The sequence below is a fragment of the Pagrus pagrus genome (genome assembly GCF_965226575.1).
Source record: "Pagrus pagrus genome assembly, chromosome: 7".
Taxonomy (NCBI): domain Eukaryota; kingdom Metazoa; phylum Chordata; class Actinopteri; order Spariformes; family Sparidae; genus Pagrus; species Pagrus pagrus.
This window is the reverse complement of record NC_140191.1, coordinates 27415587-27443228: the sequence shown is the minus strand read 5'-3', so window position 1 is coordinate 27443228 and position 27642 is coordinate 27415587. Positions and strand designations below refer to the sequence as shown.

The 27642-nt window shown below is 39.8% G+C and overlaps 2 protein-coding genes across 5 annotated transcripts in view; both read left to right on the top strand.

The window, feature by feature from the left end:
- Positions 1-717: 717 nt before the first annotated feature.
- On the top strand, positions 718-10158 carry LOC311259768 (V-type proton ATPase subunit C 1-A-like). Its single transcript, XM_084357086.1, has 13 exons — positions 718-860; positions 1388-1549; positions 2154-2221; positions 3982-4067; positions 5256-5350; positions 5574-5665; positions 6067-6165; positions 6299-6367; positions 6498-6590; positions 6783-6876; positions 7774-7871; positions 8027-8153; positions 9483-10158. The coding sequence occupies exons 2-13, from the start codon at positions 1418-1420 to the stop codon at positions 9579-9581; spliced, it is 1152 nt and encodes a 383-aa protein (XP_084213212.1). The 5' UTR covers positions 718-860; positions 1388-1417; the 3' UTR covers positions 9582-10158.
- A 3088-nt stretch (positions 10159-13246) lies between these two features.
- spire1b (spire-type actin nucleation factor 1b) overlaps positions 13247-27642 on the top strand; it is a 38163-nt gene continuing 23767 nt past the window's right edge. For 2 of the 4 annotated variants that reach the window (XM_084358232.1, XM_084358233.1), the window contains exons 1-2: positions 13248-13880; positions 18375-18403. In XM_084358232.1, coding sequence (XP_084214358.1) covers positions 13514-13880; positions 18375-18403 — 396 coding nt within the window. In that variant the 5' untranslated portion in view covers positions 13248-13513. Of the gene's footprint in view, positions 13881-18374; positions 18404-27642 lie in introns of all 4 variants that reach the window. The other 2 variants (XM_084358231.1, XM_084358234.1) reach the window with 2 other exon arrangements.

Sequence of the window (27642 nt, the reverse complement as noted above, 5' to 3'; positions counted from 1 at the left end):
TTAAAGGTGCAATATGAAAGAATTGGCCACCTGTTGAAATCATATTCCAAACAAGTGGGGCGCAGCATCACCAGAGTAACTGTAAATGCAATTAGCTAGTAAGCTCAGTTAACCATGCAGCTAGCAGTCTGAGCTGCACTACCAGACTCTCACCTCTTTAGGTACAGTGTTAGTAAGAGAAGGGTGGGCCAGAGCTAGGTGGTTAGCATGTTAACTTCAGTAGATATCTCTGCAACACTGTACACAGATGTCATTGACATCAAAACTGTTATTTCTTCACGTTCTGTTGATAATAATATAAAAAACTGAACTGAACTGTTTAAAACAAAATATTCTTACATATTGCACCTTTAATATGTTTGTGTGAAACTGACCATGACATGAGATGCCAGCCCAATTATTCTAAGTCATAATGGCAGCCACTGAGCTATGTACTGTTATATAACATTCATAATGTCTTGACATGATTGCTCCAAATAAAGTCCGGCGTAGTTGTTGAGACCCTTCTTTGTTTGGAGGACATGGTCCTCCATCGCATTTGCTCACAAGCATGTACCCTGCTGAAGTGCCCTTGAACCTGGGCATCAAACTCACTCACAGTAATCACAATCACACTGCCATCATCTGAGGCTACCTGCTCTGCAGTACCCAACACCCACCAGCTGGGGTCGCTGCTGAGTCCGTGGTGAGCACAGTGTGTGAGAGGCCTTCCGCTTCCTCCTGCAGATCAGCTGACTCTGATGCTGCTGTCAGGAGACCTCACCAACTGTGTTGAATGGCAACTATGAAAATTATCAAGCCGTAGAAACGCAATTACCAGCTATATTTTTCTAGTTTACGGGCATATTTTGTATTCACAGGTGAGTAAAACTGTTTAACATTAGCAATGTCCACCTGTGGTGTTGTTATTGTTGTTGTGAGCAAAGCTAAGTGGCTAACGCTAGCTAATCCCTTGTGGATATTGCCTGACCTTAACCATCTTATCTTTGGCAGCGTCGCTTTAAATGAGCTGTTTAATTCTTATATGTAGCTGTGTAGAGTAGTAAGCAGTCAGGGAATGAAGATATGTAGTGTTGGCAAAACATTAACGTTAGCCTGTACTGGACTTGTACTCTGAATGAGTTCCTGTTGCTAGTGCAGCATCATTTCATTAGCTCTCCTGGTGGTAAACAGGACATTTCACTACAACAGCACTAGCAGCTTTCTGGAGCTAAAATGTAGCTAAAGGTTTGAGGTTACGTTGTATAAACCCAGTTATTTTACCTGTATTGTCGCCAAATCAATGCTGTTGATAAAGAGACCGACTAAGAGTTTCTCAATGTTGTATGAACTGTTGAAATGAATAATAACACAGCATGCACAAGTCTAAATAGACTTCTCCTCTCAGTTTCCTCTAAGCTGCACCAGAGCTGTAACCATGTCAGAGTTTTGGTTGATCTCTGCTCCTGGAGAGAAGACCTGCCAGCAAACATGGGACAAAATGATGGCAGCCACCACACGTACCAACAACCTCTCCGCCAACCACAAGTTCAACATCCCAGACCTCAAGGTTAGCATGCATTTACAATATCAACCTTTTCTCCCATGCTGCACTACAGAGACAGTACTTTGCAGTAATTAAGGCAGTTGAATGTAAGTAAAATTCAGTATCATAATTATTTTTTATCTATTTTTTGAAAAAAGTCACACAGTTGATTTTACACATAAAAGTTGGCTCGTATGAAAATCGCTCACCTTCTGAGTGATCCACTGTCAAGAATAAGCTGACTGTGTGTATGGGAAACAGCCTATACAGCGATCCGTTGCGTGCATGGTGAAGCGTTGGTTTGGTGAAATTTTCATCCACAGAGCAGCTCGGCTCGTCTGGTTCGGTTCCTCTCTTTGCTGAAGGTGAAGTAACCCCGCTGACCTTGCTGCCACACGGGGCTGTAATGTTCTCCTGGACCTGTTAGCGTTGCATGAACGGCTCTGGACAAAGAGGCGCCATCCTAAGCACATAGGGCCCCCTGGATGTCACTGTAGGCGGTTTGAGCCCCAGATGTCACTGTTTAAACACAACCCTGCTGACCCTACTTAAAAACGACCCAGATCTCAGGACTGATGAGTCAAAAGTCCTAATATGCTGATGTTTGACTTTTTGTGTTCACCAACAGGTGGGAACACTAGATGTCTTGGTTGGGCTGTCGGATGAACTGGCCAAATTAGACTCCTTTGTTGAAAGGTATGCTTAGAATGACCATTACATTTTTCTATCTCAAACGCCTGTTTTAGTGATTAAATTTGTGTTGTATAGGGTTCTCATGATCATGTTGAATACAGTCTGTGTTTTGAAAAAAATCTCCTCTAACCTATACAGCGCTCCTGACTCTCTGATGTTGCCAGTTTACCATTCCCTAATCCCTTCCCTTCCCTTGTAACAATGAGGAATTTCACAGTGGCCTGAGGCTAGCAGGCCTCGCAGTCTAAACTTGGCAATTTACAGTTGGGTGACACACAAGCAGCTCTTTCTTTAGTCATATTTATACCCGATGACTTATGTGCCGCGACTATGTTTGAGTGCAGTTTAAAGTCTTTTGGAAATATTGACATCCAAAACTCACACCCAGACATTACTGCTGAGCTCTATTTTGCTTCCTCTGTAGATATTTCCAAGACTGTGAGAAAGAGCCCCCTTGCAACACGGTTTCACTTGTTTGACTGCAGTCTGTCTCTAATCTAGTTCCTTTTTTTGACGTTCCCAACCAGACTATCTGGACAAAAACAAAACCTTAATGAATAAATGCTTAAAAATTTCCCCTGTTTTGATTCATCATGCACCAAGGAAAAAGTATAATTACAAACAAAAAGAGCATAGTGAAATGATGAGATTTACGGAAGCCCTAAAGGGCCATGCATTCATACACTTTATTTCCTCCGTTTTCCCGTGATAACGAGTTAATTTCATTTGTTTTCTCGAGATCTCGAGTTATTATCTCGAAATAACAACTGCCGTTTTCCCGAGATAACGGGATAATTTTCTTGAGATAACGAAACTTTGTTTTCCCGAGATAACGATATAATTAATTTGAGATCTCGTCATTAACTACATAGCTGGTCAGCTATGTAGTTAATCGTTTTGTTTTCTCAAGATCTCGAGAAAATTATCCCGTTATCTCGGGAAAACGGCAGTTGTTATTTCGAGATAATAACTCGAGATCTCAAGAAAACAAATGAAATTAACTTGTTATCACTGGAAAACGGAGGAAATAAAATGTACGAATGCATGGCCCTTTAGGGCTTCCGTAGAGATTGTCTCATGAAGTGAAATATTCAAATTACAGAAGCTGCAGTGTTTTGATAAAGGTAAACTGTGTGACAAAACAGCAATATAATAAACTGCTGTAGAGCTGCTGACATGTTCTGGTCTACAAATCTTCCCCAGTTGTCAGAAAACATGGTCTGATCATGATTTTAATAGTTCTTTCTGAAAACTGTCATGCAAAAAGAATCATTCCCACTAATCATTAATCATATTGCAATAGCAGTCAAATAATTGAAAGATAATTTGTTTTACCATATCCTGCAGCCCTGGCAAATATATGAAAATATAGATATAAATATAAATAATAACATGAAATATTAAAAAACGTTTTCTAGATAGTGAAAATGAAACCAAAGCGGCAGATATACTTTCTTATTGAATTTTTCATCATGAGATGTGACTTGGCTCTCAGTCTCTCCTGGCTTCTCTACTGTAGACACAGACATGCTTTGATGTGCTGCTGAACAGTGTGGTTAAAAATCATTAACTCTGCAGGTCTGCCATGTTAAAAATCGCCTTGTTGGGAAAATACCTTAACAAGAACATGTGAAAGTTTTTGATGTGTGTGTATGTTTGTCTTAAATTTGGGGCGTGAGGTCGCGGTGGTCGTGTGGGGTTTAAACTGTGCATGCAGTGTGTGTTGTTCACAGCGTGTTTTGATGTCTCCCGGCTGTTCACAGTGTGGTGAAGAAGGTTGCTCAGTACATGGCCGATGTGCTGGAGGACAGCCGAGACAAAGTGCAGGAGAACCTGCTGGCCAACGGAGGTACAGTAATATTACAACGCAATGTGCGCCGATTAATTTTGCACAGAAAAAGCGGTAATTATCAAAAGGGATCATTTAAACAGGATGTCTGCAGGTCCTCATAAAAGTCCTAAAATGTCCTAAATTTAATAAAAAAATGTATAGGCTTTAAAAGTTATTAAATAGTCTTAAATTTGAATGTGTGAGGTTAACTTAATTGCCACAAACATTTGATCTAATCTCATGTATCCATGTTTTCATTTCTTTTTCTCAAAATGCGTCAAGCTCTTCTGCAGTCCTCATTTCTACAGCCTACAGTTGAACCTAATACTTTCATGTATTGGCAAAATGTAGACTACCCTAGACTAACTCTAATAACCATATTCCTACAAAAAACCTAATATATATACTAGTTACCTATATGTTTAGAAAAACATTATTTGTCTTAACATTTGTCTAAAATTTGGTAAAAAGTTATCCTGAAACAGTCTTATTAAAATAACATTTAAATGTCCGATACCTGTATACACCCTGAATGCCAAGCAAGGTTAACTGGGCAGAAACAACTCGACACAATGATGTTGTTCTAAATTTTCTTTACATTCTTGAGAAAAGACCAGACGAAAAAAAATAGGATTGATGCAAATGAGTCTAATAAACAAAACATATTACCTCTTGTGGTGTTTAACCTTCCAGATAATGTAGGTTTTATTGTCCAGATCACAGTTTGGGGCATCTGCCTCACCTCCTAATAAAAAGGATTAAAGGACAGCATTAAAAAAATTCTGCTGCAATATCCATTTCTAGCATCAGTGTCCAGGCTTCTATTAATAATCTAAAGATCTGTTTTAACAGTTTTCATTGGGATTTCTTTAGTAAAATGTAGTTCTAATGAACACTTCACAGTGAGAGCTGTGGATTATCCAACAGGGACACAGTTTGTAGAAAAGCCTTGTTGCTGTTGAATTGAAAACAAAAGTCCTTTTGCATTTCTATGAACTAAATTTCATTCACGTCCGTTGTATCCGTGGAGGTTGCAGAAAGTTCAGAGAAGGATATATTGCAATCCTGGGAAGGAACAAAATTACCCCATGAGCATGTATCAGAAATCAATGTCATTAAAGATAAGCTTTACTCAACTTCTGTCTTACTATAATGCAATCATAAGCTGATGATAGCCTGACAAGTCTTTTGTTGTCTTTTTTTTAGTTGATCTTGTCACCTACATCACAAGATTTCAATGGGACATGGCAAAATATCCCATCAAACAGTCACTTAAAAACATCTCTGAAATCATCTCAAAGGTACGTCTCTCAGTAAGATTATATAATTTATGTAACTGTTTATTTCTGTAGCCTAATGTGTAGTGATAGGCCTCTAACACTATTTTTCCTGCTGGGCCCATCCAGCCTTTGTGCACCTCTGCTAGTCTTTGTGGAGATGTGTCTTAAAGGGTATGTTCACAGGTATGTTCTGTATTTTGTTTGTCAGTCATAAATAAACCATTTTTTTGTTTGTTTTTTATAGCAAGTAACCCAGATTGACAACGACTTGAAGACCAGGGCATCAGCTTACAACAACCTTAAAGGAAACCTGCAAAACTTAGAAAGGAAGAATGCGTAAGTGATCCACATGAACAAATGTACAAGTCTAACACTAAGAGTTTTTCACAGGGAGTAATGTAGCTAGCCAATCAAAGTACAGTTTGTAAAATCTAACTCAGTTAGACCAAATTGTATCTTCCCCAGCCTATTCAACTATCATCAAAGGGCCTTTTAGCAAAATAAATGAACTTCTTTTAACTTCCTGTCAGCTGACTTGAAATCCCTGGTTATACCAGGCAGCTCTTAAATGAAACACTTCCTTGTGCCTGTCATCAGTCAAGCTTCAAGGATGAGGAACCATGTTTCCATGTCAGCACAGTCTGAAAAGTTACTGCGACTCTGAAATGCTTTTGTCAACACCGGGCACCTTCTCCACGTCACGTCCATGTTATTGTAACACTGTTGTGTGCCACCAGGGGGAGCCTGCTGACCAGGAGCCTGGCTGACATCGTCAAGAAGGAAGACTTTGTACTTGATTCAGAGTACCTCGTCACTCTGCTGGTAGTTGTACCAAAGTGAGTATTACCTCTCTAGTATTGCTAGTATGAAAAGCATGTCTGGATACTGATGGCAGATTTCTAAACATGTGGCAGGAGAAAGATAAATTGGATGCTTACTTAGCATCTCCTCGCCTTCTGTTCTTTTCAGGACTGCATATACTGACTGGCAGAAAACATATGAAACACTGGCTGAGATGGTGGTGCCTCGATCCTCAAAGTAAGTAATGTCTTCATGTCAAAATATCTGTATCTTTAGAAGTTGATTTCTTCCTCTTATACTTTGTGTTTAATCTACAGTTTGTCAGTATCACTACAGCAGTATAACCTGTGCCTGTCTTTTCTTCCAGTCTGCTATTTGAAGACAATGACAGTGGACTGTTCAGTGTCACTCTATTTATGAAAGCCATTGATGACTTCAAGCACAAAGCAAGAGAGAACAAGTAAGAGTTATTATGCTGAGCAAACACACACTGTCATTGCTCAGGACAATCACCAGCATGAGGTGTGAGAAGTGTCTAAAAGAGAAAATGAGCAAAACTGCAAATATAAATAGCTGTAACTAAATATATCGACTATACGGCGCTGCGGTGATTAAACAAAGCTGCTTTCCGCCCTCTACATCTTATTCCTAGGTTCGTAGTGAGAGACTTCCAGTACAACGAAGAGGAGATGAAGGCAGACAAAGAGGAGATGACACGGCTCTCCACAGACAAGAAGAAGCAGTTTGTAAGTGATGGAGCAGAAAATAATTTTCTGCTAAAATGTTCTCGCTGATACAGTTTAACACTGGGTAATTTAAGGCAGGAAACTCTCAAGTGGCTCGGCACACTGCAGCTCATCATCTACTATACAAATTGTTTCAATGTTACCAATCATACTTTGTTTCCCAGTCCAGCCACTGGATTGATTTTTAGTACATTATGAAGATAAACTTACAGCCATTAAGCACTTAGATACTGCAGTGAGGATTTAGGCTCTCTTGTTTTTCAGCAGAGTTACTTTTATTAACCAAAATTACCTTTTTTTCATAAGGTAATGGGTTCAAGCTCAAAGGGCTTTCTTTGAGTGGTAATTTATGACATTCAAACACCCAGAATTGACTGAAAAAATCACTTTGATCACACAGAAGGAGCAACAAGCAGTGGTGGCCTAAAGGTTAGAGAGGCAAGCTTGTGACCAGAAGGTCAATCTATAAATCTACCACTGAGGTGCCCTTGAGCAAGGCCCTTAACCCCAACTGCTCCAGTTGAGCTGCACAGTGGCCAACAGATCAGACTGTGGTTGTACTGGGCAGCTTCCAAGTGTGAATGTGTAACTGGGTTAATCTTTTTTAAGTGATCTTTTATCTTTATGTAATTTAACAAGGAATAAAAAAAAAAGTGCTGTGCCGGCAGCAGCAGTCAGAAGAAGCTGACCACACGCAAATCCACTGCTGTAAAAAAGTGTCTCTTAAAAGTAGTGTTGAGAACAGAAAGAGAAATGTAGCTTGAAAAAAAGGTTTCATTTGTTTTTGATAAAAAACATTTTATCTTGTTGATTGCAAATACATTCTTCTCCTGTTTGGACGAGAGACTGCCACATCCAAAAAAAGATATAACCCTAATCTGCATCTCTTCTCTGCAGGGCCCACTCGTCCGATGGCTGAAAGTGAACTTCAGTGAGGCCTTCATTGCGTGGATCCACATTAAAGCACTAAGGGTCTTTGTGGAATCTGTTCTCAGGTAGTGTGATCAGACATACAGTCTTAATATCACCCACACATCTAACTACAAGTAACTACTAAATAAAAGTATCATTTGACAGTGCTCACATCCTTTTCATCAGCAGCAGCTGAAAAGATTTTGATGAGTTGTATTTATGTATTGTGTTTTTTCAGATATGGGCTGCCGGTGAACTTTCAGGCCATGCTCCTGCAGCCAACCAAGAAGACCATGAAGAAGCTGAGGGAGGTGCTCAATGACCTGTACAAACATCTGGACAGCAGCGCAGCAGCAATCATTGATGTGAGTACTGTGATTATATTATGTAAATGCTCTTATTGCTGTACTTAGTACAAGGTCATAGCATCAAGAATAACACTGCACATGCTGAAACAGCATACTGGTAGGTGTTTGAGACTATAAAAACTATGATTACCATGACAGAAATTAGGACAGAAAATATGATCTCAATACTGAAGTAGTTTTCTTATTTTTCTCAGTGAATCTCTACTTTTTGAAAAGCATTGTATGTCTGCATCTTGAGAAGAGCAGACACAGTTATATGTTAATTCCACCATGGTGCCTCCCTAAGGTGTCAATATGTGTTTTGGCTTTTCCAACATTTTAATACAATTTTTTGCAGTTATTTTATATTTAATTGTGACGTGTTAGTTCACTGCAAAGAAGACATGAAGACATGAACTACTGATGTCAAAAACATAATACGCTGCATTCCCTAAATCTGTACTAACACTAATTCGAATTAGGTTTGAGTTTATAGTTTGTTCACAGTGGAAAAGTGAAATAATAAAGTGTACTTTCTGAAAGCTAAATATAGTTGATATTTGAGTGTGCTCTTCATGCTTTCTGTTCTCCCACAAGGCAATGCACAAAGAAAATGCAGGAGCTGCTCATTGCTTGAAAACATTCAGTTTTTTCTTTTTTGATTTAAATGAATTTAATTGTTTTTTTTGCCTGTGACATTTCAAGTCATGGTTTGATTGACATCCAACATAATTTCCTGTTAGTATAAGATGGCGTGTTGATTTTCTTTGTATAAAAACAGTTTACTATGACATTTAATTTCTTGTTCATTATGTGTAAAATTAGCATGTACAGTAGTCCGCATTGATTTGAGACATATTGACGGGACCTCTTTGCGTCTCCTTCTGTGTCAGAGAATAACAGGTGCTCCTCCTAATGGCTATAACTGGTTACTACAACAAAAACAATAACTACAGTGGTGTAGACCTCTTTATATACAGTCTTTATTTTGTACTTGTAGTTGCATATCAAAGAATTCATGCCTTTTATTGAGGTATGAAGCCGTATTAAATGTTATCCTGGCCTTTTAACAGGTTTGTGTAAATAACTTTAAATAATAAGGATCTTTAAGTAATTGTTCAGAGCTCTGCCCTGAAGCTTTGCTGCACCACATCAGATAATGTTTGAATTGTTCAGTGCACAGAGTATTGGATTCAATGAAATGTGCCTGTACTGTACTGAACAGTTGTGTTAACATTATTGTGATTCATTCAACTCCTCATTTGGGAGATGATAACAGATAAACCTCCTACAAACATTCAAACAGCGGCTCACACACACTAACAGCCTGCACTCTTTTGATTCCAGTCTGCGATGGACATCCCAGGCCTGAACCTGAGCCAGCAGGAGTATTATCCTTACGTCTACTACAAGATCGACTGCAACCTGTTGGACTTTAAAGTTTAACATTTTCCACATTTTGTCTTTATATTGAGTGTTGGTACATACTTCCCCCTCCTCCCCCTGTCCCCACTGTCTGTCTCCACGCCGTCACCTCTCCCCATCAGCTGGTGAATCACGATGCTGCATGTTCATTCCTTGTGGTGAAAAGACTCATCAGCAAGCTTCTGCCACTTTTACAACCAAGGGACAAAAAGACTTTTAAATATTGTTTTTGTTTACATCTTTTCTTTTCACGTCACACAGATAAATAACCTTTTTTTATGTGAAATGGATCAAGAAATCATACCAGAGAGTCGCATTTTACTGTGTCATTCCACATGTGCTGGTGTGTATTGATAGCTACATCTGATGTATCGGTGTTCAGAGATTTGAGTTTACATATGGGAAATGTTATCACTGTACCCATGGCAACCAGATCTGGTGCGTGTTTCTGAGATTGTGGGGTCACCTGTGCAGACGTTGTGCAACAAAGTTGTTAAATGAGTGTGTGTTGTCTTATGTTGTGTATATTTGCTGTCAAAAGAGATCTGTATCAGAGTATTGTGTAAAACATTGATTGAATAAATATGATTGATGAATACATCAAATCATGTGAGTTTTTTAAATGGATTAATATATATTTGGTATGTGTGCATCATTTCTTCTTCTTGGTTGAACGGAATTGAGAAAAGTATGATGTTGGCTATAAATGTTAAGAGAAGTGAAAGAGATTCAGGCAGTGTCTCTGTGTAGTAAAGAAAGAGAGATCCACTGTGAGCCTCCTGGTGACTCATGATCATATGCAGCGTCACGGGCAATTTCAAGGAAAGTTCCTCCTCGGGCAGAAATCATTTGAGATCCAGCGAGCTACAAGAAAACTACAGCGTCAATATGGAGGACAGCTGGAGATAACAACAGCCAGCAGAGGGTACCAAACACACTTTAGATGAGCTGCTTGCATATTTCAATGTGCTGCAAGTGTTAGTGCATGATTTCACCACACTATAGAAATACTCATAGTGACAAATGTTCATTACAAATTAAGAAACTATAGCAACAAAATAGATGTCAAGTATCAAAAGTACAGGTGCTGGTTATGTGGCAGTGCCCCAGCTAGAGTTAATATTATATAATAGGTTCTTTATTATTAATGCATTAACATGTAATCTGCCTTGTTATGTTGTAACTACAACAATGCGAGGTAGAGCCACTTCACCGCTTTCAGATACTGTTGGGAAGTTTATTCCCGAGCGCGGTATCAAATTTAACAGACTGCGAGGGAAAAAAGTACAGTATTCCCCACTGAAACAGCAGTAGGATTTTAAAGTAGTATTAAGTGCAAATACTCCAGTAAATTGAATCTTAGTACAGTAAATCAGTAAATGTACTTACCAGGTTCTGAACTATATGTGTTGCAAGTTCCAGGACTGTAAAAATGGCATAAAGTCAGAAGTTCTGCAAACTGTACCGATAGCTTGGAAAAATGTAATTCAACAGAGCTTGTAAAGGTATTATCAGATAAACAGTATGGAAGTAACATACAGACAGAAGCACGCCCATCACTCAGGTGTTCTTAATGTGTCTGATTACGAGTCAATCCATTGGATGAATCAGTGCAGAGCTGGGTAACACTGTCTGAGGACAGTACTGCCTGCACTGTTCTAAAAATAGCAAATATATTCTAAGAAATACAATATAAAACAATACAGAATATAGGAATGATGTAGAAATAAAATCATCCAAGAACATGTTGAATCTGAATGACAAAAATTCACAACAAGACAATGTGTCACATGAATAAAGTATCAGAGAAGGAAACGTTGTAACTGCACAACATAAACTATGAGTAGTGCAGATAAATTGACAATAGATAAAATAGAAGTTAATTAATTATGTAGTACAAGAAAAATTACAGGCTACTGTAGCAATGGGACAGAATTCATATTAATACAAGACAACAGAAGGCTTCCCAGTCCCACACAGGTGTTTTCAGTGAATCTGATTAAACGTCTGCTCAGGTTGAAGATTGGCAGAGCTTTGATGGAAATGATGTGATACATGCCAATAAGAGTGGTGAAAGTGCAGTATTGTAAAAAGTACCCAAAAGTCCTACTTGAGCAAATGTAAAGTTAACACGCAAACATATTACCTTGGTAAAAGTAAAGGTCACGCATATGAGTAGTACCCAAGTATCAAGTAGTTTTCTTGCAATAAATGTACTGAAGTATCAAAAGCACAAGTTAAAGTAAATCATAAATATATTTACATGTGTATAGTACAGTATACTATGGGTTGACCTATGGCCGATTATTGATCTGATACATTTCTGTTTATTAGAATCAGTGATTTCTTTTTTTATCCCATTGCAAATAAAATAAATTGATTTAAGAATACACTGCAGCAGCATGCAATCTACATAGTAACTAGTAATTTAAGTGATCAAATAAATGTAGTGGAGTAAAAACTACAATATTTACTTCCACTTTACTACGAAAATTTTCGTAGTAAAGTGAAAGTATAAAGCAGCAGAAAATGGAAATACTCAAGTAAAATACAAATACCTCAAAATAGTACTTTAATACAGTACTTGAGTAATTTACTTAGTAACACCCCATCACTGTAAAAGCGTTAGTTGTACCGCCTAACTAGAACTGAAAAAGAACAACTAGAGAGTGAAAGAAATGAAGCACAGATGCCTCAATAGGTGAGAACACCTGTGTGGATGGACCATGGCTATTTCAAGACAGGTGAAATAAAACTTAACTCAGCAAAGGAAATGTATGTGCCCAAGACGCTCCAATATACAAAACAGTATGAATGGTATAGCATAAATTACTGGCTATCACACTTATTACCAGTACCACCAGTGACTATGTTTCTAATTATAAGCGATGAATAAACTTTACAAAAATGCATCAGTGTTCCTATGAAAACACTAGGAAACATGTGTATAATGATTTTTAAAAAGGCTAGAAATGATCCCAGTCAGCACCTTTCTATGTAGTTTCCACAGTTTAGCAGTATCTTGTAACAATCCCTCCACTCATGCTGGGGTTAGCCTCGAAATCCAGCTGTTGGCGCCCATTTGACTCCCACGTCCCACCCTCTGTGCTTTGTGTATACCCAGCTATAGGCCTACCATTAGATACAGAGCTCACAGAAACCACCCAGCAGGCCTACTAAACAGCTTTTCTGTGTGCCAATCAGTGTTTGACAATTTGATTAAACACTATTTATTCAAGAATATCTACATGTAAGCACAATGCAAATCAATCAAATGAATCACCTCAGCTGATATCTTAATTTATTGGTACAAATTCCCGTAAAAAAATAAAAAATAATTGCGATAAATGAACCACCTACAAACATTTGACAGTGAATCTGAGGATTTGGGGCCCCTGGGCTTCTGGGGCCTTGGGGCATTACCTGCTTAACCGGGTTTGTAATCCAGATTTGACTCTGATAAAACATATTTAAATTAACTGAACCTAAATAAACCACACTGAATATGGAAAAGACGAAAATACCAAACTGCATCATTACCATGCCAGTGTCTCTATCAACCAATCTCTCAAAAGCCCGGAAATAGATGCAGGGACATTCATTGTGTGTGTGTGTGTGTGCGTGTGAGAGGGAGAGAGAGAGAGAGAGAGCGAGAGAGATCATGTGATGGAGGAGTGAGCCTGGTTGTTGAGTTGTGATGTGAAACACACCACACACGGTGACGGCTGCGGACACACACAACCACCACGCACCGCCTCATGACTGCTGGTTCCGAGACCTGAGCGAGGCGGGCGAGAGAAGCAAGCACCGGTGCGCTGCTGGCTGCTGCTGCTGGCCCGGGGAGCAGGAGCAGGAGCAGGAGCAGGGAAGCATCAATGCCTCCAGGTTCCGTCTCACATATCGGCCTGGACCTGTTCTCGTCATCGGGCCTCCTGCGCTGAGATAATGAAAGGATGGCCGAGCAGCGATGCGGGGACCAAGGAGGGCTGACGGATGCTGCTGCAGCGACTCATCGGGATGAGCAGCAGCATCACAACACGATGACCACAACGGAGGACGCGGGAGCGGAGTGTCTCACTTTGGACCAGATACTGAGGCTCTACGGGCAGCCCATCAATGAGGAACAGGCTTGGGCGGTGTGTTACCAATGCTGCAGGACGCTGGCGAAGGGACACCGGGGCAGGAGGAGCTCCTCCGCCGCCGCCGCCGCCTCCGCCGCCGGAGCATCATCAGCGGCGGCTCCGAGGAAGATCTCCGGACCGGGTGATGTCAGGATACAGAGAGACGGGTCTGTGAGGGTGGAACACCAAGACTGTGAAGGTAAAACATGATTTAAGACCAAGTGCGCCTTCAGCCACCTGGATATAGGCCAGGCCATCCTTCCGATCTCAAATAATGGGGCTGAGGTGTTGTGATTGCTCTTATGTAAAAGACTTAAATACATTCCAGGAGGACAACATGGCCTACAAAATCACAATAGCCCACTTGTGTATAACCACCAATAGCAATTTATAGGCAATTTTATAGTGGCACCACAGGGTAGTAATGTGCCAAAAAATGTGCACATGTTTTCATCTGCACATGTGGAGGCTTTACATGTTTTTACAGATCAGGTGCTTAATCTGCTGCAGGAAAACAACAGCCAGAGTTTTAAGCTCCACAACACATGACCTGATCTCTGAAAAAACAAAGGAGACCCCTCACTGTCATGGCCCCTCACACTAATGTAGTGTTTTCACTGATTTTCACTATCTTCTCCTCACTGAGGGCACGTGCGGCTACATCATGTGGTCTCATCTCTCATTAAAAGCCTCTCAGCCTGTTTGCCACCTCATATCAGATCTGATTATAGCATGTGAGTACTGGCTGAAATGTGCACAGCCACTGATCGGATCGAGGTTGTGGGTCGATGCCCGTTTTGTGTGGATAGAATAATGAGACATGAGAACCCTTTGTGATTAAACTACAATTAATAAGCTGCTGTAAAAATGACGACTGAGAGCCCTGCTGGAATGACAGTGTTTCTATTGCCAAGCTGAAAATAGCCAAGCAAATGAGAGGAGACAGCGCTGGCAGCAAAGTGTGCCAAATTACAAAGCACTGCAATATTCTGGAAATGTCCCTTTAGGGACTATGCAGTCCCTTTATACTGACTTTATTGTACTTTAAAGTAATTTGTGTCTCATATGGAAGAGAGTTCCACTGTTTCTGCGGCATTTGTATCTTAGTTAATACAAATCTCTCTAACAAGGGATCATCCAGAATTCAAACCGAAACACAGCACATGATGACACTACCAGCCATGTGATGGGTGTGTCTGTGCACGATAGCATGCACTTGAACCAAACACATTACAGAGTCTTGTCAGACCGTCCATCATCTGCTGTAATCACATTTGGTGAGACGGTGAAGAGTGAAGAGCAGACTGAGTGAACGCCTATCTATATATCTCTGTCTGTAATGGATTATACCTGAGGACCTGAGGGATGTGCTCTTAGCTCAGCTACAATACACAACACTGCTGAGTCAATGCTATGGCTTTTGATTTAATAAATGCATCTTCTAATTAACTTCCCTGAGAAAATCGGAGAGACGAAGCTGCAATGATGATGGTGCTGGTTTGTGGCCTGTAGGTCTATATGCTCAGAATGAATGGGCTATTTTTAGGAGCATGGAAGCAACCATTGGAGAGGGGAGTCCAGGCTTTTATTCCTCTGTTGCTCACGTAATGTCCTGCACAATATTGTTCAAGATTGTTGCGAACTGTTTGCCATATAGCTGTCATGTTGTGTTATTGTTAATATTGCTTCAGTAATAGTGTTGCTCTGTCAACGATTAACACTTTACTGTTTTTTTTCTTCACATCAAACACCCAAATGTGCAAAAGATTATGGCCTAAACACATTCTTATCACAGATCAGGTGAGATGCAGTAGCCCATACAGATTTCCCCCTTTCTGCTGCTTCTCAATACCAGTCAGAAGCTTATATAAATATTTGCTCATGTGCACTTCGTCTGATGTAACCACAAAGCAGCCATCATGTGTTCATTTGAAATGATTTTAAACTGGATGTTATTTAACACTCTTAAGTAGGCTAAAAAACATTTGGACATTTTTTCATTCAGTTGAATTGTCAGTGTTTAGATCAGTTTGTTCAAGTTTGCATTCTACTTTGAGTATGAGGTGTGGGAGTATCTATACTTTTAGCTGTTTCAACTGCTTATTCTTATTTCATTTTAACGAGCCTCTTTACCCATTACTTTTAGCTTTTTTATCATTTATCAGTTACTAATCCATTGTTAACTAATTCAACCATTAGCCTGTCCATTACTAGCCATGACAGCTGTTTATCCATTACATTGAGCTAGCTATTTATTTATGTTTAATGTCCCATTTCTTTTAGCTTCTCTACCATCCATTACTTTTAATTTGGCCTAACTAAGTCAACCATTAACCTATTCATCAGGTACTTTTAGCATGTTTCCTCTGTTACAGTGAGGTAGTTGTTTATTTACTTTTTACTTTTATTTATTTATTTGTTTCTTTTTTAAAAACATTATTAATTAATATTATTATTAATTACTATTAACTAACTAATTCAACCACTTATTCATTACACTGTGCTAGCATTTTATTTGAACCTTTTACCCATTTCTTTTAGCTTTTCTTCATCCATTAGGCCTACTTGTAGCTAACTAATTCAACCACTATACATTACTTGAAGCTATTTCAATTGTGAATCTGTTCCTTTTAACTATCTATATTACTATTATATAACTATTTTAAATCAGATATCTATACCATGATCTTCTTCTGCCTGCTTGCTAATGACACGATTGCAACAGGTAATGGTGAATCCAAAGCCGATCATATTTGAATATATAAGACTTCCACTTATCTGTCCAACTGCAGAATCACCCCTGGTTTGGAGCTGTACATGTCTTCAAGCTATTCCAAGTCATTTTGGGGATGCTTTGCAAGTGTTTTGATCAGTTTAAACACACAAATGGTTTCAGTTTTCCGGGTAATTTGCTGGTCTAATAGCCACTTATCGGTGCTGTTCAGTACAGGCTCTCTCACACGCTTGGTCAGACAAACTCACTCATGTAAACAATGAGATAAATCTGTGGAAGAAAATTTAAGCATTTAGGGCCACTAAAGCTCACATCAGCTAAGTTGACTTCAAGCAGAGAAGGTTCGTTTAAGACCCTGCTGTCACTCAAACCCACATCCAGCTCGTATTGTTTTATTCAGCAGTTTATCTTGGGCAGCTGACACTTTGTGTTATATCTGGATAGCCCACAGCAAACAAACAGGACACTTTTAAGGACCTTGGTGAATATTTGCATTATGCCTAGACTGATAAATATTTAAACTCATGCTGATACCATCCCCATCGTTATATAGTTTTTAAGAAAGCACATTTAATAATATGCTCATCCAACTGCACTACACACACATGGACACACGTCACAGTGTTGACTTCTATTCACCTTACAGCTACATGGCATTCAAATCTGCTGATGCAAGTTAACGTCATGAGATGCTGTCAGAGCTACTGTGGTGTCGCATTGCTGCGTGTAACAATACAAAAAAGCCGTTTGTTCACAGGGTCATCTGTTATCAAGCTGTTTGTACGGGAAGTAAAAGCTTCGCTGATGTAGCCTGGAGACACAATAAAGTGGGACTCCTATCTGAAGGGAGTGCATTCATGGCTTCTTGGGAGGAGTTTTGTCGTCATCGTTCACATGCTACTTACAAAGTAATTAGAAATGAAGCAGAGCTTTTATTACAACTGCTCTAGTTTGCGTAATGATAACTAGAGCATGGGGCACTTTCACTGAAATTGTTTTAATGAGGAAGAGAATATGTGATCACAGTTAACTACGCAACAGTGGTGAGTTTTTATTTAAACTGGCACTAGGGACAAGAGCCTGTAAAGGATAAGGCCATGGTGTTCTATATCATTCTTATAGTCAGTTTAACTCCATGAACTAAAACAACTAGCGGTGTGGTTGCAGATTGCAATCAACTCAACACCCCTTGTCTCACCCTCACCTACGACACAGCAAATGTGTATCAATCCTTAGTTGAAAATAGTCCCCAACATATGTACAGTTTACTCCTGTTGAAGTAACATTTGCTAAATACTACAGTACTCAGCTGTTTTAGGGAAATACAGTGATTCCATTCTCTGTTTTTAGAGATGTATGCTGGCAGTAGAAATGAATAGACTTCCTGCCACAGACAACTAACACTGGTTGTAAAGTATTGCCAAGCCCACTTAAGTATTTTTGGTTCTGAGTTTTTTTGTTTCAAAAATATGAAATAGAATAAGATTATCCTTTATAGATTTTAGCAGTTGTGGACATAATGGGTCAGAATCCTGATTTATTTATTTTTTTGTCTGCAGGTTGTTCAATCAAGATTTATTTTCTTTACTGTTTGGTTCACAGTCTTCCATGGAGAGTCGAACATCTGAAATTAGTTCAGTTTCAGTTGATCAGCCACAGTCCATATTTGTGATTCTTTTCTCAATACGGGAGAGTTTCTCCCCAATACAGCTTTAGACTGTTCATTGATACCTCCTGCCCAGTGATTGCAGTGGATGATTAGACAATGTAGGCTACCTTTCACATGATATTATGTGATATCTAGCCGCTAAACCAAAAGTCATCAAGTGAACTTATGCATTTATGCACTGCAACTGAACAATGATAACGTATGCAGCCATGCACTCGTGTATGTGAACTGCTTCATGCTTCGGCTTACATCTGCTGCTATCACAACACTGTTTTCTTGTTTCCCTGCAGGTAAATACAGCCCTTGCACAACAACAGAGGTGAGTAACTGCTCTGTAATTCTCTTGTAGTTACTGTTTTCCATCATCACATGCTTGCAGATGTTTGAACATTATTATGTGGACATATTTACTGGTGTACAGTATTAAAGTAGCAGCGGCGGGTGTTTGGGTGTAACTACATATTAAACATTGTCTGGAATGTTTTTGTTGATTACCTCATAAACCTCACAGCATGCAGGCTGGGAAACTTCAGTGTTAGTCGAAAGGAACCAGTCATACAGTTAATAAGGTATTTATGAAAGGCAGTATACTGTATGGTTGAGTGATACCGGATAGAGATAATGGCACCCTTAACCACAACAGCATAACAGCATTACTTCCTTTTCAAATATTTACCCTCCACTGCTGTTTACATTAGCTAGTTACAGCCAAAGCGGGCGGCCAGTCACAACATCAGAGATGGCATTAAGATTAGAGTTGGCAGGATTATTTCAAGTGCAGACAGTGTCAGGTAGTGCTGTGGTTGAAACCGTCATAAGCCATGGGGGTGTGATGTGCTAATCCTCATGCCTGCAATGCAGCTGCTGCAGGACGTCTGCTACTTAAACTACTACCTTTAATAAATATAACATGTTCAAATGTAGTTTTTACAATAGGCAATTTGATTTGCTGCTCTACATTACATAGAAAAAAGATTCAAAGTAGCAAAACAAACATCAGACAGTCTCCAATGCAAGTAATTGATGGAGATTTTCTGGTATGCTGCACTGTAAACGTCTATCATCACATCTCTGCAAACATGTTGATGTCATCAACCAACTGGCAGAAGGTAATGCCTTCAAGAAAAACTGTAGTTCCACATTTTCTGAAATGTGCTAGTTATTCTCTGACTGAGTGTTAGATGAAATGATTGATGCCACTCTTGAGTCTGTGATTGGCATTAACTCCCATGACAAATGACTCTATCGGCTCTAGCTCTGATCGGCTGTGATGAAAACACAACACCAGAGGGTTGACGCGCTAATTTTTGTGACACTGTGACGTCTCTTGAAGTGAAGGCCGCTGGCTTGTTAATGCTTTTCCATCTGTCTCTGTTCAAACAGCACTGGAGCATTGTTCAGCATGCTGAGCTTGAAGGAGACATAAAAGATATAAAAAAATGACCACCGCTACATTGTCAGTGGCGTCTGAGTCGCTACCTGAGTCTTGTTAGCTGCCTTATCGGTATTGTGCATGTGCAACTCTCAACAGGGATAAGAAAGAAGTGAGATGTCTCACTCCTTAGCAACTTCTGTTATCAGCTCCAGAAAAAAAGGCATCAGAGTGGTATCTATGTTCTCATCTACTCTCTGCAAGAATGTCAAAATGTCAAAATATTTTCTTAACACAGGGCATATAGAAGGGCCACAATACAAGATACTGGCTCTCAGTGTCTAACACTAAAATACTGTTTCATCTACATACCTATAAATAGTTGTTGGCTGTTAGTTATACATTTTTATCACAAACATAAGATAAAAGGTGTCAGAACGGAAGACCATTCCCTGGCATGTGTCCCCGGCCGCCTCCCTTCTTTCACAGCTTGTGTCTTCACCCAGTTATTTCCTCCAACTGTCCCAGATGGCTTCTCTGATTGACTGGTTGAAATGTCACCCAGTGAGGCCTCCTGTTTGATGAACATTCTGGGAGCAGTTTCAGACATAATTAAAGGGTTACGCGAAATTGCCCCTCCTCCACACGCTCTCTGTGCTAACATCAACTGCTGTTAATGGCTGTGGTACTGCGATAGCTTGTGAAAAAAAGGGTCTGACAGTGTGGAGGGATAAGCTCTTCTGCTTCTGTGTGTTAGGAATATTTTGCTGGATGCTAGTTTTATAGATGCTGTTAATGTGTTTGATAAACACAAAGCTGACAAAAATGGTTTTGGTCTGAATATTTTGTGTGTGTGTAAAGCTGCACATCGACTGCGGATCTCTTCTCAGTTTATTAGAGACAATGTGCAGTAGTTTTCAGGGGGCTCTGGAGATGGATTGCCGTAAAAACAGATGGACAGCAAATAACTCGAGCACACACACACACACACACACACACACACACACACACACACACACATACACAGTTCCGTGTCGAAGCAGAGAAAGTGAAACTATATAGACAAATCCCTGCTAAGCAGCTTTGCACTAGAAATGAGTTTTCTCACAATGCAGTATGTTTCAGACTGGCTAACAAAACTAGTAGCAAGTTGTTGGAGCTGCCTGATGCTTGACAGCCTAAAAAAATCCCGCAGCAGAGGCTTTTTCTGCAAGCATACAGCGTGGAATTAGCCCAAAGCTGGATGAACAGGAACATACGTGTACTCAACGCTGCGCTGACACACATTATCCGCACATGGCTTCAAACAGTGTGAACTCTAGCAAATGATGTGGTTGTGAATGTCAGATGATGCCCTTTTCCTCAGAGCCAGTGAGCCAAGTTCCTGGCACAGCATGCTGCAGCATAAGGCTCTTTGTACAGTAATCACTACAGCTAAATAAATCAATGGAAATGAATGATTTTGTCAGCAATTTTCTATGCTGTTACTCAAATGTGATAGTTCTATTATTTAGCTACACATTTCCTCCTTTTAAATGGTAGCTTTTGCGAGGAATGTGTTCGGATGACCCCTGCAGCCATGCTAACTAGACTGTCTTGGTCCCGTGATGCGGTGTAACCTCAGAAATGTGTGGATTATGTTTGATCACATTCCCCCTCTTGTCAAAGTTTAACTGTGCATATCCCGCGCTCTCTTAACGTCTGAGCTTTGAAGTCTGGGAAGGGATTAGAGTCTAATGTCACATTCAGTGTTAAATATAAACAGAAACTTCAGGAGTTGAGCGTTCGGCAGGAGAAACATCTGTTTTTTTTGCGATTGCGCACCGAAAGAGAGCTATAGTGAACATAACAGGGAGAAGATGTAGAGGAAGGGAAATAAAAACGAAAACAATGAAGGTGGAGAAATGTACGTGCTTCAGCTGAAGTGTGCGCTCTGTTCTGTGTGTGACGTTATGCGGGGTCTCAGTCATATGACAGTCAGAGGTCACAGCATCATAGTCAGGCTTCAGAAAGGAATCTCCCTCAGCGTTTGTCTGTGCCCAGGAGGAAATATGCCACGCTTCTCTCAGAGTCACAATGAATCGAAACACATTATGACGCATGTTTCTTATCATTATGGGAAAATCTTTATATAAACACGCTCACCAAGTGTACTTTTTGTGTTATTTAGTCACCCAGTGTTCCAGTCACTGTGGCAATCACTTGTAAAGTGGACAGAATGATTTTACTAAAGTCACATGATAGGTTTGTTGGATAAGGAGTTGTGTATTATGCATTATTTTATGTTTTTTATTATATCTGGCAGATATTTGGATGGATTTGGTCCAATACAGTACATTATTCTTTATCCCAAATGATTTATGATACTTTAATTTCTAATGTTAGACAATTAAAATACCATACAGACTTCCCCAGTCAATCTTTTCTACAGTGCTGACACAGTGCTGTGTAGGTCTGGCTAGTTAACGTGAGTTGTGCTTCACTTATCTTTATGAGGAAGAGACTATGAGACACTAAACTGCTCATTAGTGTCACGTTTAGAAACCAGGATGTGTTGTTAAGAATTAATATTAAATGTCCCAGATGGACTGGCACTGAGCCTGAGTCCTGGCTCCTGTTGTCATAAAGAACAGTAATCAGAAGAGAGGTAATTCATCGTTGTGCTTTCTTTTTTAAAACAAAATTCTACTGAGCTCACTTCCTGTTTTATTTCGCTGCCACGCCCTAATTCCTGTAGACCCACTAATGAGTACATGTAAATGTGGCAAATCCTCTCATTGTTTGTAATCCTCTGCTGGTTGGCTAACAGTGATGGATGGACGGCTTTTACGAGAAAGTAGATCTTATAGATTTCAGTTAGCATTTAATTAGCGCAAATTGGCTCTGGTGTTCGGTCCGTGGGAATCACACAAAGCTACATAACTAAAACTAATGTGATTCACAGTCTCTAACAGCTGCTGTCTGAGTCCACTAAAAATGCAGTGGAGACCATAACATCCAATTGTCGGATCCCTAAACCGGTTTACTACAAGCCTCCTTGCCACGTGACATTACCCCTGACCTTCCTCAGCCAGACAGCGCTGTCACACGCTCATGTTTCTCTCGTTCTGTCATTCATACACGGATTCTGCTTCTCGTCACTCTCAGTAAACTGACAATATGTTCCAAAGCTTGATTTCATACAGTGCTGAAACTATAACTTGATTAATTGATTAGTGAAGTGACAGAAACGGAATCGATTGATAATCAGTTAGATTCATGGATGAATCTTTTTAAGTCTTTCATTGAGAAAGAATTTCAAACTTCAAGCTTCTCAAGTGTGAGGATTTTCTGTTCATCATTTTAATCAGAATGTTATAGATACACTCTATTATTAGTTTTCAAACGTTGGTCAGAGAAGCAGTTTAAAGCTTTTAGCTGTTAATACGACATGGAGTCTGCAAAGTAACTAGTAACTAAAGATATAAAAACAAATGTAATGGAGTAAAAATAACATTATTTCCCTCCAAAATGTAGTGAAGTGGAGATGGTAAATAAAGTAGCAGAAAATGGAAACACTCAAACACAACACACAAAATTGTACTTAATTGCAGTATTTCTGTAATTGTACTTAGTAGTTTCGTATATTTTCTTTATATGTTATTAACAGTCATTACACGGCAGCAGACACCCGGACATATTAACCCAGAGGGTCATATTACGTAATGTACTGAACTCTAAGGTTGGATGTTACATGATATTATGTACTCTTGTCAACATAAGGCTCTGTTGTTTGCTTGTGTTCACCTGAGGTTATACTGTGTGCTACAGTTACACTTCAGTTTGTTATGTACACACCTGAATAGTCCCTCAGGCGTGATATCAGAAATGTAGGTGGATGGTAGCTGGATATTGGCTGTAGGTTGGAGAGAGGGCCATGAAGGTGATATGGTGCTCCCTTTGTGTATAACTGACAACACGTTTGATGCCAGCAGGCGTGCAGCTAAGGAACATTACAACTGCATTTGTTAGAGCATCATCATGACATATTTATCCCGCTCCCAGCAATAATATCAAGAGATGAAAGATAAAACAAGGTTGTTCAACAAGATTTGTCTCTAAACCCAGACTGTCTCATGATGAAGCCACGGTCACTGCGACCAATGAAGAGTTCAGGTGAGGTTATGAGGACAACAGCGATTAAGTGGCTTTGGGTAACAATGTAAAAAACATTTCCCTGTGCGTCACAAAGGTTTTTATTTTGTGCCTTTGGCTGGCTTGCCTCCTCTACGTGACAGGAATGCTGAAATGTAAGCCAAGCTGTTTGATGTTGTTCTCGCCTGTGATGATGGCCACGGCTGCACTTTGCATCACCGGCAAATCTCCTTTGGTTGACATCCTATTCCCACTTTTTCCCCCTCTTTTCCTTCTTCTTTTTTTCTTCTCTCCACCCCTTTCCTCCTTCCATCCCATCATTCTGCTTGGCCGCCTGGAAGCCTGGGAACCAGCCGGGGAAGATTTCTAAGTGGACTGGAGACTCGTTTGCTTTTCGCCTGCCTTCATGCTCATTCGCCTCACAGTCACGGGCAAAGTTCTTATTTCCTGCAATCAGTCACAGTTTGCATTTAATCATTTGTGAAGAATGTGTATGTAATTACTCCATCGGGCTTTTCTATGCTTGAGTGACAGCATAAACAGGATGCTGTCATGATCAGGGAGTAAGTTGAAGTATGCACAATGTGAGATTGTGACACATCGCTTACATGATGTTTTTAAAATGATTTTGTAACCCAAAACAAAATGGAACGTGGGTCTGCTTTTGGTCCCCTACATTACATGTTTGTTCTCAGCTTGTGCAGGACAGAAGCAAGAACACCAATCAGTACATGCAGACATGTGGTATACTTACAGTACATGCCAATAGTAAGGGAAAGCAATACCAAAAGAAAAATATAGTATAATTATCTAATACTTAGAATTGACCCTGTTCATCCCTCCTGATGCCTGCCATTATAGATAAGGGTATATGCTTTTGATATTCCTATAACATGTAAGAGTTCCTGACTTTCCATTAGCACAAAATGAACAATTAGGGCACTGAAGTATTTTTATTTTAAATACTCATTTTGGGGAGAAGTAGAACCAATGAATGAATTTATGATGGATCATTTGTGTAGATGATACTAATTGACCTTGCTCACTGTCAGTTGATATCTATTTTAAAGTGTGACAAGTCTCTGAATGTTTAATTATTAAAATAAGTGGTTACTTGTTCATGTTCTAAAATAAGTTCTTAAAGACTAATTTAAATCAATTATCATTCAATAATGTATGTTTTTCGTAATAGTTAATTTGTTCAAATTAACAAATGATGAGCCATTCACTGCCGCTGATCATCCGTCACACCCCCACTCCCAACTTCCACCACTCCAAGATTTTAAGTCGCCCCATCTGGCCACTCCTGTGAAGAATGTTTGAAGTGCCACTGCCTCTCCACTCCATTCATTAAAAGTAACAGATATCCACATGAACGTCCTGGTTATAGAATATTGGACTATCTATGTCAGAATCAGAATCAGGTTTATTGCTAAGAAGGTTTTCACAACAATAAACACAGTAAATAGAAATAAAGAAAGATCAAAAGCAAGTACTGCAAGTAAAGAAGCATGAGTAAATTAACACAAAAAATGAAAAATATTATTAAAAAAATCTAAGTGTTTTGTGTAAAACAATGTCCCATCAGCGTCAGTTTTAAGTGCTTGGCATAAAAAGTGCCACCTTGAGAGACTGCTGATTATAACGGACACACATTTAACCTTGACTAATATCACAGGGATGTTGCTGTACTTGCAATGCCTTTCATACAATTCCTCACACTGGGTTGAGAGATGTAGGGCACAGAGACTGTAAGATAGATAATATATTTCAAAATGTGGAACATCTTTTGATGCTTTAAATCTCTGTAAGACTGAAAGTTTAATTTCTGGAATCTTGAAAGCATTTTTTCCATGTGAATCTATTTTTGCAGATCAGATACTCTTATAGCCTTTGACTGAATTCTTGATGACGTGGAGTTTAGATAAGATAAGAAACAGGAGCCTGAAAATCCACATATTAAACACATGAAAGCATTAGCTGCTTGGCAGCACAGAGCAATCCAAATCTGTCACATTTACTACGACAGGCTCCAGCTGAGGATCTCTGTTAGAGCCTGAGGGTACACCGGGTCCCTGGAGGTGTATGTCTGCATGTGCATTTTGTGTGTGTGTGTGTGTGTGTGTGTGTGTGTGTGTGTGTGTGTGTGTGTGTGTGTGTGTGTGAATGTGTGTGTGCCTGCATGGTGTCATATATCATTGGGTGTGGATCCGGGTGGGGTTTAGACAAAGAGGTGGCATTCAGCCATTCCCCCCTGAGGAAACCCAGCTCTTCGTGCTGATGGGGGAGAGGGGGACAGATCTATCATATGACTCCTCCTCCACTATGAATGTCCATTGATCTGCCCTTGATCTTCACGTCTGCGCGCACACACATACACACTCTTTATGATTCAGTTTCCCCTGATGTCTCACCTTCTCCTCCCTCCATGACCTTTCTGATCCAATTTGATGACCCTCATCGTCTCATTCACTGCTTCTTTTTCATGTCGTCTGTCTCTGATCTTTGTCTTTCTCCGTCCTTCCTGCATCGCCTCATTCCCCCTTTCTCACTCTCTTTTCTGTCAGTGGTTTATATGCTGTCTCGCTGTCTCCCTGAGTCTTTTCTCAGTGCTCAGGGCTGCAGAATAATCCCCTGTGTGATTTCCCACTCTTGTCTTTTGTCTTGGCTTTGGCATTGCTGCCTTTATCCACCGTGACTGTCCAATTCCAGGCCAGATTGAGTGCTAAGCCTAGCATCTACAAGCACCAACCACTTAGGTCTGGGCAATATATACAATATCTATGGCTATTGTGATGTGAGACTATATACCATCTGAGATTTTGGATATCGTTATACCGTGATTTGACATAAGTATTGTCTTTTACTGGTTTTAAAGGCTGCATTACAGTAAAGTGATGTCATTTATAACTTGATAGTAAACTTGATGTAATGTAAAACTCACCAGACTTTTCTACTCATTCTTATACTTGCTTTTACCACTTAGTCATTATATTCCCATGACTGATGATTATTTATCATGAATCTGATTGTGTTACTATTTTGTGAAAGTACCAATAGTCATCTCTACAATATTGCTGCAATATCCACATCAAATTAGGGCCTTCTTGGTCAGAAATATTATGTTTATGTTTATTTTATTTAAAGAAGGGACAATGCACATTAATTAGCATGAGCACCAGAGTCTATCATGTACATGTTCAAGATTTAGCCATACAGGCTAATATTGTGATTGTTGTGGAATTTCGGCTCGCTTGACCATTCAGGAGAGGTGAAGAAAACTCAGCGACACCGATGACTTACGTTGAGGTGGTTTATACGAGCATGATCATGGAGGAACAAAATAACAGCACAACTGTCTGCACAGTGCATTGTCAAGTTAATCCTCCCGAACCTTTCTTTAGTTTCAGGCTATATCCTCTAAGCTCAGGAGGCACCCCTCACATACATCTGTTTAACTACAAATAAGTGGAAAGTTACTGCAGAGCTTCTCACCTGTGACTTAGTGAGGAATAGAAAGAAAATGCGTAGAAGACAGTCAGTCTGCTGCCGCAGATAGATCGGAGACCATCCTATGAGTTTACATCAACAACAGCCTTGGTTTGTCAGAGATCCGTTTTGGAAACATCTACAGCAGCTTCGAACTGCTAAGTTTGCAAAGACCATGAGAGATATAAACTCATAGATCAGACGTCACCATGCCCTCATCCATACCTTATCGGGCCTAACCTTTATACAGGGTACGTACGACATATTATCCTGTGGGGCCAGAGTGTTCAGAGTGTCCTGGGCCATAGATTTTTCTCCCACAGTGATATCTGATTTTGTCGCTCCTTATGAAGTGCTTATGAGAAGATGACTGGCCATACCGCCCAGCCCTACAACCACTAGAACAGAAATAATATGTGTTTTAATCTTTTACATCTTATATATTTTACCTGATTGGCTAGCTTTTTCTTATCTTATCTTGTCTTATCTTACTCTTTTTCAGGTTGAGGAATGCATTGTGTCCACCATCTAGGAAACCATTGGTTTTCCTTACAGTATTTAGT